The 11,747-nt window shown below is 56.5% G+C and overlaps 1 protein-coding gene across 1 annotated transcript; it reads right to left on the reverse strand.

Annotated features, from left to right (window-relative positions):
- Positions 1-189: 189 nt before the first annotated feature.
- KIRREL2 (kirre like nephrin family adhesion molecule 2) lies at positions 190-10,936 on the reverse strand. Its single transcript, XM_059999275.1, has 18 exons — positions 10,916-10,936; positions 9,155-9,231; positions 8,154-8,206; positions 7,790-7,939; positions 7,023-7,172; positions 6,701-6,861; positions 6,189-6,339; positions 5,811-5,916; positions 5,546-5,694; positions 5,089-5,216; positions 4,865-4,997; positions 4,463-4,563; positions 4,081-4,300; positions 3,513-3,615; positions 3,094-3,202; positions 2,679-2,744; positions 1,112-1,150; positions 190-842 (listed from the first exon to the last, which is right to left on the reverse strand). Exons 1-18 carry the CDS (start codon positions 10,934-10,936, stop codon positions 771-773), a joined length of 1,989 nt encoding a protein of 662 aa, XP_059855258.1. The 3' UTR covers positions 190-770.
- Positions 10,937-11,747: the final 811 nt, after the last annotated feature.

The raw sequence follows: 11,747 nt of genomic DNA on the forward strand, positions 1-11,747 counted from the left end.
AAAAGAGCCTAGAGTGCTCAATGGGTAGCAAAGGGCTGGGGGGTGGCTCACGGTTTTTTCTACAGCCACTTCATAGTCTAGGGTAAGAAGAAGGGCCTTGGGGCAGCTTCGACGGACCCCTTCTTTGATAGACAGTAATAATGCCAGGAGAATCTCTAAGACATTCACTTCGCAACTTTTTTTATTAAACATAAATATGCTCATTCTCAGATTCCAACACCACCCCCTCACCGCCCCCCCCAACCCCACAACAGCTCTCACCCTATCCTTACTCCTTGGGTCCAGTTCTTCCAGGGCCTTTAAGGAAGGTAGAAAAAATCAAGATAGTGACCATCTTGGATTCCCAGGGGGTGAATGGCCATTCTGGCTGCAATTCCATGGGTGAAGCAAAGTGCCCCTTGGGGAGAGCCAGGACAGGTCCTCCATCTTAATCTGCCTTATGTTGCCTTTCTTCTCAATGCAGGTGGTCATCTTGAAATATCTTCTTTCAGTGTTGGGAAACAACTTCCTTCTCTGCCCCTAACTCCCATCACCCCCTGCCCCCCCATCCCTCTGCAGAGGGTCCATGTGCCATCTTGCATCTCTTTTACACAGGGGAAGAGGTAGGCACAGTGGCCTTCTTGCTCCCACTTGGGGCATCCCCTTTGGCTGAGCTGACTGTATATCAATGACCCAGACAATTGTAACGATCTTTCCCTCCCCTCAATGTTCAATGTTGGAAGAGTAAGGTCGCCAACTTGTTCTGGTTCCTCAGAAATCAGGACAATCCATTATGGCAAGTTGAAGATCCCAGGACTCTTCAGTTGGAGAGATGTCACACATGAGTCTGGAGACGTGGGTGGCTGGGGGTGGGGAAGGCAGCATATGGGAAGGGGGGAGTGCTGGGGGCCAGATCTGGGGGTCCAAAGGATGTGGGTTTGATGTAGCTGGTAAAAGCTCGAGGATGGGGTGTGGTGAGATAACCTGCCTTGGCTCTATATAACCTGCAGGGGGGGACAATGCCCACATGTGTTTTGAAATCATAGAAGGTAGGGGTCCCTGGAGGTCCAAGAGGGGAGGAGGGTGGCAGGAAGAGACCTCCTCCAGGGGCTTCTCCAAGGCTCAGGCTCACACTGACTCCTCGGACCTTGTAGTAACCATTGGTTGGGTCCTGAGGGGACAAAATGGGACTTGGTAAGGTATGTAAGGGTACAGCGGGGTGAGGGTCACTGATGGAGAGACACACTGAGATAGAGCCAGACCTAGGGGGAGACGAAAAGATAGAAACAGGAGCAGTCAGAGATCCAGAGACATATGGACTGGTAGAAGAACAAAGTGACACAGAAAAACAGTGACAAGAGATGAAGGGACAGAGGAGATGGGCAGAGAAAGACAGAGACAGAAGGATATAGGCCTGCTGAGCGGTGGCGGTGTGGAAGGAGATGCAGAGGGAACAAGAGAGAGAAATGGAGATCAAGACATTCATTCATTCATTTGCCCAACAGCCTTGAGGCTTTGATTCTGAGTCATGCCCTGTGCTGCATGCCTAGACATCTCTCACTAGGATAGACCTAGCCCTGTCCTCATGGAGATCCAGGCCAAAGGAGAAACGAGGAATCACTAGATAGAGCCAGGAAGGTCAGGGTTGTGATGGAGGAAGTTCAGGGAGTGACTGGGACAGCTATGGGGGGATCTTCAGACTGAGATGGGGAAGCCTAGCTCACAGTGGTCATGGCTATGACGGGTGAAACACAGACAGAATGATCAGGGCTACGAGGAGGGAAGCAAGAGCTTTCTGGAACCAGAAACATTTGAGTTGAGACCAGAGGAATGATGGAGAGAATTAGGTAGGTATGTGAAGAAAGGTAGGAGTGTTTCGGGCCAAGAGAATAGCATGTACTAGGTACAGAGAAGAGAGAGAAGGGCTCTGGATTGGGGACTGGGGTCAGTGGGGCCTAAAAGAGATGGGACCCTAAAGGATGTACAAGTTTGGGGAAATGTGAGGCCAGTGTGGAACCTGGTAGGTAGAAGGGGCCTGGGTGAAGCAACCAGGGAGAGGCATCTAGGAGGCCTGAAACATGACTGTGTTGGGGAAAGCACAAGCAGACTGAACCTTGATCTGGGGCTCAAGATGGAGGCCAAGGCTGGGGCTGATATGTGGGCATAGTCAGCAGATAAACAAACTGAGACTGGAGTTGGGTGAGACAGCCCAGGAGGCAGCAAGAAGTGGGTGGAGGGGGTTAGGTGCCAGCTCTGGGGGCAACAGAATGAAAAAGCAGGGAACAGAATTGGAGAGAGGGACTTCTCTGGTGGTGCAGTGGTTAAGAATCCACCTGCCAATGCAGCGGACATGGGTTCGAGCCCTGGTCTGGGAAGATCCCACATACCACGGAGCAACTAAGCCCGTGCGCCACAACTACTGATCCTGTGCTCTAGAGCCACAACTACTGAGCCCGCATGCCACAACTACTGAAGCCAGCATGCCTAGAGCCCATGCTCTGCAACAAGAGAAGTCACTGCAATGAGAAGCCCACGCGCCGCGAGGAAGAGTAGCCCCTACTCGTCACAACTAGAGGAAGCCCGCGTGCAACAACGAAGACCCAACACAGCCAGAAATAAAAAAATAAAAAATAAAAAGAAAGAAGTGGAGAGAGAGCTGGAGATACAGTGAAGGGAGCCCCTCTTTTCCCAACACTCACCTTGGTCTCCAGAGCTCCCTCCTCATCCAGAGCCAGGTCGCTGTGGTCTGTGTGCACGATGGGGCCCTGGGGTAGGGTGCTTAGTGAAAGGGAGTGTAGAGGATCCTCTGGCCCCACTGCCAGACCCCAGAGACCCTCAGCTGAACATCTGAGGCCAGGCAGGAGGGACCAAGGGCACCTGAGAGCTGGGGTCTGGGCTCAGGACAACAAGGAGCCTTAGGGACATATTGAGTCTAGGGAATAATTGGGTCAGGGGTGTATTTGGATTTGGGGGATATTTGGATCTGGGGATCCCTGTTAGGACTACGGCTCTTTTTGAGTTTGGGGCACCCAGTTGCGACTGGGATCACAACTGGGACTGGGTTACTATTTGGGTCTTGAGGTACTGTCAGGTCTGGGGACCCTGGCATCCTACCTGGTCCTTGCTGCTGCCTGTCTCCTCCTCGGGACCCCTCGAACTGGAGCCGTTGCTGCTCCCTGGGATTCGCACCAGATTCTTTTGCTTGGAGAAAGAGGCTGAGGCCAGGGACATTGGGGGTGGGGGCAGAGGTAAACGATGGGGCTGGATCACGGTCTGTGGAGACCAGTGCGCAGGAAGAGAGAGGACTGGGGCAAATCAGGTCGGGAGACTGGGAGAGAACTCTGGCCTAGGAGAGTAAGGGGTGTGTGACCCTGAGGAGACGGAGTTAGAGCTTGAGCAGGGAATCAGGTCCTGGATGTAAGCCAAGGCCAGTGAGGGTCTAGAGAGGCAGGACTGGGACCAGGTCCCAAGGCCAGGCCAGTCAGTGGGCAGGGCCTGTATATGGGCCTGCGGTGGGGCTCAGGTACTGACCCTTGCCGTGGCACCAGCAGCAGAGGGCCACCCCAGTGCCGGCCATAAGGAGAGTCATGGCCACAGCGGCCACTCCAGCCACAATCCGCACAGCGGGCAGCAAGTCTGTGGGAAGAAGAGGGGGTTCCTGAGGATGCTGAGCAGGAACTGGGGAACAGGGCTTGGGGCTTTTGTAGGGAATCTCTGGGTTCAAAGGTCACCAAGTTTGGGGATTCCAAGTTTTGCAGTCCCCTAGCTTGGGGTCCCTTGGGTTTAAGGACTCATGAACTTGAGGTTTCACAAGTTTAAACTCCCTGGCTTTAGAGAGTCTTAGACTTTGAGGGTATTTTTACTTTGCCTATATTTGGAGGTTGCCTTCTTTGGAGCCCCTAAGTGTGAGGGGTCTCTTAGTTTAGGATTCCGTATTTGAGGGAAATTATTGTTTGGGGATCTCAGGATTCAATGGACTCATAGTTTTGAGGCTCCCAAGGTTTGGGGGGTCTCTGCACTTGAGGGTCCTCTGTTTGGGGGTTGTGGCATTTTGGGGGCTTGAAATATTCAGATTTGGGGTCTTCGGGCCCAGGGTCTCACCTCTACGTCCCAGGCTGACCTGGGTGCCTCCTTCGCCCAACCGGTTCCGGGCAGTGCAGTTGAAGCCCCGGCTAAAGTCGGACTCCTGGGTCCCCGAAATGTGCAGCACAGAGATCAGGCCTGGACCCTGTCCCCCGCGGCCCTCTGGGGCTGGGAATGTCTCCACCAGGAACCGATCCCTCGACCCCGCCGTCAGGAAGCCCTCATCCCAAGACCAGACCTGGGGGCACAGAAGAGGAGGGTCACTGAGGAGACGAAGGAGGGCGGGAAGAGGAGGTCAAGGCGTCGGGAAAGTCACAGATCATCCCAGCAGTTTTGGGGGTCCGGCTAGGAGGTCTGGGATCACCGCTGGAAGGGTCACGAGAGTGGGAACTTTCCTTACCACGGCTTCTGGGGCGGGGGAGGCGAAGACTAGACACTGGAGGCGGGCGGGGCCCCTCAGGAAGGCGGGCGCAGAGTGCAGGGCGGTCACCACTGGGGGAGCTGGTTTGGAGATTGTGGACCAATCAGAGGAGAGGCCCCGCCCACCCAAGTCCCGTTCTCAAGCAGGCGAGGCCAGGCCTGGGCACTCCCCACTAACCCCGACCAACTAGGCCAAGCCTCTTAACAAACTTCGAACCCCTCTGAGGCTTGCCTTCCCTAGGTCCCGCTTCAATCCAAGGGCCCCAGCCGTCAGTTAAGCTCCCCTTCTCGAGGCCACGCCCACTCCCATTAGCCCTCGCCCCCTCTGCCCACTTCTTATCCCAGGACATGCCAGGTCCACTAGGAAGCACCGCTTTCTCACCGTTCACAGTCAACCTAGCTTCCGCAGCGCCACCCCGCAGGCCCGAGAGCCCCGGCCCGGCTCTGCACACGTAGTCACCTGCATCCTCCGGCCCCACCGCGAGAAGACGCAGCGTGGGCCCGGAGGCCAGCACCTGGGATAGGGAAGGGGCGTCAGGGACACGACCATGGGAGAAAGCTCCATCTACTGCTAGCCATGGCCACAAGCCCCAGGTCTGGCCTCACCTGCGCGTCCCCGCGGCGGGTCCAGGTTACCCGTGGAAGAGGATTCCCGCGCCAGACACAGCTGAAGGAGGCGTCTTCCCCTACGTCCACGGATAAGGGTTTCGGCTTTGCCTGCAGAATCGGCCCGACTGGAGGAGACAGAGGAGGGGTCACATGACCAGGGAGGGATGCAACTTCTGACTTGGGATTAGCCACTCCGAAACGACACTCCCAAGGGCCATTGGGTTTAAGCCCCCGGTTCACAAATCAGCTCGTAAGTCCGGCTCACAAGCCCCAGCCCCGCTCGCGCCCCGCCCCTACTCCACTTTGGTACTGATCCAGCACAGCCAAATCCCGCCTAAATCCTACTTCGGGCCCCACCACCTCCCGCAGTCCGTCAGAGCCGCGCCTCACCGTAGCCCCAGTCCCATTTCTCTCACCCCACTTTGGCCACACCCATGGCCCCGCCCCTGCTCACATCGCACATCCAGCGCTGTGCTGCGGTTGGCGCTACCCACTGCGTTGCTGACCTCGCAGGACACAGGCGCAGTCAGGAATGAAGCGTCCGCCACTACCTCCAACATTGGCCCGCGGGCCCCAAGCACAGGGGAGCCCCCCTTTGCCCACCTGCGAAGGTGGTGGGCTGTGTTGTCCTTGCTTCCGAAGCACACCTACTCACGTCCTAGCCCCAGCCCTCCCCAAGACTGTTCTCCCGGCTGGGGAGAAATGATCTGTGTCCTCACCTATAGCCAGTGACAGGAGGCTGGGCTGTGGCCTGGCATAGGAAAGTGACCTTCTCTCCCTCCTGCACTGTCTGTGGTTCTGCAGACAGAGTCACCACTGGGGGGTCTGTAGAGGTGAGTCAATGGTCAGTGGTGGGCAAGGACATGCAACACCTCCATTGATGACCTAGTGGTCCAATTCTCAGGTCCTCCACCCCAGGAGTCTGAGTCCCCAGTCCCCTCTTCCCTTTCAGCTAGGAGTCTAGGCTTCCAGTACCCAATTCCCCCAGGGACCCGAGGTCCACAGCCCTCTCCTTTCTCATACCCTGAAGTCCAGGCCCCAGCTGCCTCTTTCCCCAAGGACCTCAGGCTCAAGGCCCAGTGTCCAACTGCACTCACACTGCAGGCTCAGTGTGATAGCTGTGTCCTTCCCCGCAGGCAGGGCCTGGCTCCGAGCCCGGCAAACCAAGATGGCTCCATCATCGTGGCTGGAAGGGGTCAAAGATAAGATGCTCTCCACTGACCCAGCGGTTCCTTCCTTCAACAGGGTCTGTAGGTTATGAATAATAACGATGATTTCATCTACCCTTATGTCAGGCGCTCTTTTAGGCATTTATAAATATTACTTTATTTAATCCTCACAGCTATCCTAGAGGTGCATACTACTATTAACTCCATTGTACAGATAAGTAAACTGAGGGATGGAAAGGTGAAGATCAACCAACGAGTGGCTGAGCCAGGATCTGAACCTAGGTAGTCTAGCCCTAGAGCCCTTATACTTAAGTACGTACCAAGGATCCCAAGCCTTGAATCCCTGCCCTCCCATGCCTCCTCTGGAAGAGCCTGTGGTCTGAGTGGACCCCCAAATTTCCCTGAATGAGCAAGGGCTGGCACAGAGACTTGGACCTGACCTGGCGGAAGGTGGCCCCATCTAGCCGGACCCCATCTCGGAACCACAGCAGCTCAGGGGTGGGGCGGGCATCCCCACGGCTCCGACAGGTCACATTCGCAGGAACCCCAGCAACCAGAGACACAAAGGGGCCACCCAGCACCTGGGGGGGTTCTGGAGGCACTGTAGGGTGGATCTGAGGTCAGAGCTGGATCCTGGGCCCAGAGACCCTGATCTTCCCAGCTCCGACTGACCACTCCTCCGTTCTCCCCGGACTCTCATATTCCCAGCTAGCACTGGCGGTCCGCCTGGGCTCCCCAGGGACAAGTGGGCTGGGTCCTCACCCAGCACGTGCAGTTGGGCTCGTCGAGAGCGGAGGCCTGCTTGTGTAGCTTGACATTCGTAGGATGCTTGATCCTCTATCTCTACGGGCCTAATGTGGAGGTCGTGCTGGCCACTGGCTGCATTCCCTGATATCCAGTACCGGGACCACCCTGGAGTCAGGGAAAAGGCAGTCACACCATGGTTCTGAGTTCTTGGCCCCAGGCCTCCATCCCCAGACATCCCACACCAGAAAGACACTACCAAAAGTGGGTGCTGGGCCAGAGAGACACTAATCCTCTCCCAATCCAGAGTCGCTGCAAACTTGCGGGGGGTGGGGGTGGGGTGTGTGTGTGTGTGTGTGACAAATTCAGGAAAAAGAAAAAGCAAGAAAACAATTGTCATAAAAGTCAGATGAGATACTACCTCCTGGGTGGGGAGGGAGTGGGCTATGACAGGGGAAGGGAACAAGGAGGGCTTCTGGGGAGCTGGCAATGGACCTGGGTAGTCGTTACATGGCTGTCTATTTTAGAATTATTTGGCAAATCTTCCATTTATGTTTTATGAGCCTTTCTGCACTTATGCAATATTTTACAATAAAAATTAAAATTCCCAAACCCTATGGGTCACCTCCAAAGAAGGAGCTGAAAATTCTGAACTCCCAAATGTTTCCTTGAGCCCATTCATTTCCCAAACTTGAAAACGTCAAAATAGAAACTTCAGTCATAGCCCAAGCCCAACACCCTCACCCTGGAGTCAGCTCCTCCCTGAATAGATAGAACAGCCTCACCTGGCAGGTCTCTTTCGCCCCCTAGAGCCAGCCCATCCTTAGTCCACTGAACCAGCCCCCAGTATGCGCCCAGGGCACAGGGCAGACGGGCCTCGTCCCCCAGCAGTACTACCAGGTCTTCTGGCTGTTGCAGGAAGTGGGGTGACAGGCCTAGGAGAATGGGGCGGAGGAGCAGAGCTTAGCACATTCAAGAGTTCCCTCACTCAGGAGGGAGTTCAGTCCCCAATCCCCTCTGCCCTCAGATCCAGAAGCCCAGGGTCCCTCAGATCTAGGAGTCTGAACCCTCAGCTGCACTTACCACAGTAAAGCGACAACTGGCAAACAACCCTCTCTTGTATTTATCTGCCCCTGCCCCTCGCGGTACCTGCACGCCCTCTGAGGCAGAAGAGAAGGACAAGGAGTGCGGGGACCAGCATCCTGAGTGTGTGTCCCCCAAGATCCAGCAGACTTGCTGTTGCACTGGCTTCCCTGCCAGCTCCTTCCTCGGCAGCACACCTCCCACCACTCTAGCCTGGAGTCCCCTTCGCTCCCAACTCTTCTCTCCAGGCTAGCAGCAGCCCCTGTCTCTGGCCCGGAATTCTCCTAGCCTGCTCCGCCGCAGGCTCCGCGGCTCTGAAACGCAGGCCAGTTCCGCGCGCTCGGTCTCGGAGAGACCCTGGAGGGCCTGATCCCCCTCGCCCCGCCCCGGCCCGCCTTCTGGGAGACCCGCCCTCTTCCCGCTGAGAAACTCCCGCGGCCCAGAAGCGGATGAATGGGGGCATGCAGGGCCGGGTTCCCCCAGCGGGAGGACACCCCAGCGCCCTTTCAGTCTGGGAGCTGGAACACCTGCGTTGAAGGAGGGGGTACCGGCTGGGTTGGACACCTGCACCCTGCCGGGGTTGGGGGATGGCTGGGGGTGAGGAGGAGGGAGGGGAGGGAGTGGAAGAAACTTGCTCAGCCCGGGTCCTGGAGGGACCGCGCTGAGTGGAAACGGAGCTATAAATGGGAACCCCTGGGGACTCGCTAGTTTCCGCGCCCCGGAGAAGCGGGGCCCGGGGCTCCTCTGGCCTGGTGGGTCAGGAAGAGGGCACCGTGTTTGCCTGGGGGGCAGCTGGGACCCTCCGAGAAGGGGAGGTTCAGCTCTCCCCACCTCAAAACCCCTTCTCAAAATATCCCTCTGCCTGCCTTGCTACCGCTGCAAACCATAGCACGTCCTAAGATCCAGGAATCCAGGCCCCCAGCCCCTCCTTTCCCAGAACCCTGCGGTCCGGGACCACCCCCTCGCCCCACTCGGCCGTGGTTGCCGGGCGACGGCTGGGAGGCGGCGGTGTCCGGGCTGACTCAGGCGGGGAGGCTGGGAACCACGCAGCTTGTCCTGACGGCTACATGCCGCCCAGCTGGGGCGTTCCCACGCTGCCGGCCCGCGGTGCGCTGCGCAGCTGGCCGAGCAGGTGGGAGGGACCCTGAGCCGACAGAGCGGGGACTGGGGGTCTGACATTCTTGAGCCTGTAGGGACTGGGGCTCCACACTCCGTTGTTCCTGAGCTCAGATTCTTGTGTCCCTGAATAGCAGGGGCATGGATCCCCAGGATTCTAAGACTAGGGGTTCAGACCTCTGAGGACTGAGAAGCTAATGTCCTGAACGCCAAGTTTCTGAGGAGTTGGGGACTCAACTAGGTCCCCTGCCTGCAGCAGAGTGTAGTTGGGAAAGGATGACCTGGGGTCAGAAAATCTGGCCTTAAATCTTAGAGTCAGTGGATTTAACCACCAATCTCTCTCCCACCCCCACTCAGGACCAGAAGGATTTGAAAATCAACAGACAGTGAACATCTGCCCTAAGTCCTGTGTGTGCATGGGGGGTGGGGGGGGGGTGGGAAGGATTGGAGGCCTGAGCTCCCAGGTCCTTGGGAAGAAGGGGCCTCGACTCCTGAGTCTGAGAGGGTAGATCCTGGGGGCCCAGACTTCTAGAACTCTTGGCTTTTGTTTTGGGGATCCAGCCCCTGGATTTTGAAACAGGATGAGCTTGGGTCCAGGACTCCTGAGTCTTGGGGTGGAAGTCAGGTAGTAAGGCTGTTTTTCCAGACACCTGACATCACTTCCCCTTCCTGGCTCTCTGGGGCCACAAGCATGGAAAGATGGAGAGCCTGAGGTCCCAGGAATATCCAGAGAAGGAAAACATCCAAGGTGGAGGGTGGAAGGTTTGTGCTAATTAAAGGTCCCAGCAATGGACAGCTCTATGCCCTGGCCCCGAGGGACACCATCTGGTGACGGCCGCTGCATCCAGCCCATTCCCCAGGAGGCGTGGGGGCGTCGGGAGAGGGAATGTGGGAGGAGGGCAAGGAGTCAGGAATGGGAGGCAAGAAGAGAGATTAGAGGGAGCATCAAGGATGGAGATGTGGGGACTTAGGCCAGATGCCTCATCTTGTTTCTGGATGAGGACCAGATGGGGGTCATAGTGGGGGAGAGAGAGAGAAAACGAGCAGTTCCAGTTCCTGCAGGAGATAAGCGGGCGGAAGCAGCTTATCCCATGTGGGTGTGTATGCACACACTGGAGTGGGGAGGGCAGGCCAAGCAGCATATGGTTATAAAATCCAAAGATGTGAACCATCAGGAGGACTCAGAGATGAAGAAACAAATGAAAGAAAGACACACAGTCAAAGGCTGACTGAGAACAAATATTTATTGAGCTCCTGGTGTGCGTGAGAGACAGAGTATGGGGTGGGGGAGAGATAGAGATGAGAACAGAGACAGAAAGCGAAAAACAGAGAAACATACAGGCACAGACAGTGACAGAGTTAAAGGCTGGCTGACGTGTAACCACCTAATGGAGAGAGAGAGGGGGAGAAAGACACTGAGTCAGAGAGGGAGAGTCTCAAAGCGATGGAGAAAGATAGGAAAATAAATCGACGTGGCTTGAGGGAGGGAGAGAGACAGACACCCAGAAGGCAAGAAGAGACAGAAAGAGATAGAGGGAAGCTACGTGAACTAGAACTCACAAGGCCCTTGCCAAAGTGTTCCCACACTGGGCTCAGTGCTTGTGGCCTCGGACCCTACCTGTCACTCCTACCCACTCAGATTGCCAGGCACACCTAACACCTTAGACATTTACACACTGCACAAACTTCCACAGATCACAGCTCACTCTCACCTTCCCCAGGCTCACACGCATGCTCACACACTCACAAGCACTTCACACATATGTGTGCACACAGATATCGGCACTCTCCCAGTCCCTCTCACACACTGTTGCACACTCCTCAGCAGAGACCCCTGACGTCACTGAGAGGGGGATGTCTACTCAAAGAAGGAAGGGATTTGAAGGTCAGGTACCAGGGTAGGAAGAGCCGAAGAGTCTTACCCCCACGCTGGGTCCAGCTCTCAGCTCCCCATACTGAGCTGGGACCTCCTGGGTCTGAACTGCTCCTCCTTTACCCCTGGCCCAAGCCAGGCCCTTGGGGTCATGGGGGCTGGGGAGGCACCGAGGAATGTGCCTGGCATGTGCTGACAGGGGATTTCTTGCTCCAGCTGTGCCGGAAGGAGCTTCTTGGGCAGAGGCCTGAAGCTGGAGACGCAGGAGGGTGCCTGGGGGAGGTAACAGTGTGAGGACGAGATTCGACTGAGAACTGGACCCAGTTCTGCCATTGACCGCATCCTCGCTCTCCTGGGCTCCCAGGGCCTGCGCGACTCAGCAGTGGGTCCTCCCTGAGGGGCTATGAGTGGTGAGAGGAGACCAGGGGTGGGAGTGGCACAGGAGAAGAAAGAGAAATAGACACTGACTTCGGGGAAGGAGATAGAGACTGAGAGAGAGAGAGAGAAAGAAAGAGAGGAAACTTTAGACCAGGAGAGCACGATAGAGAGAATACAGGAAGGAGATCAGAGGGGACTTAGGGCAGGAAGAGGGAGAGAGAAAGACAGTGTGGGGGAGGGGAGACTGACTCCTGGGAGGAGAGAAAAACAGAGAAGGAGAAGAAGAAAAAGAG

This window comes from Delphinus delphis, chromosome 20 (genome assembly GCF_949987515.2).
Source record: "Delphinus delphis chromosome 20, mDelDel1.2, whole genome shotgun sequence".
In the NCBI taxonomy this organism is placed as follows: domain Eukaryota; kingdom Metazoa; phylum Chordata; class Mammalia; order Artiodactyla; family Delphinidae; genus Delphinus; species Delphinus delphis.

Coding starts and splice junctions, on each gene's coding strand:
- KIRREL2 (XM_059999275.1), bottom strand. CDS start 10,936: ATGCGTGTGAGCCTGGGGAAG. Junction 6,340..6,700: donor ATGGGGCCACCTTCCGCCAG/GTCAGGTCCAAG, acceptor CATAACCTACAG/ACCCTGTTGAAGGAAGGAAC. Junction 5,217..5,545: donor CACAGCGCTGGATGTGCGAT/GTGAGCAGGGGC, acceptor TGTCTCCTCCAG/TCGGGCCGATTCTGCAGGCA.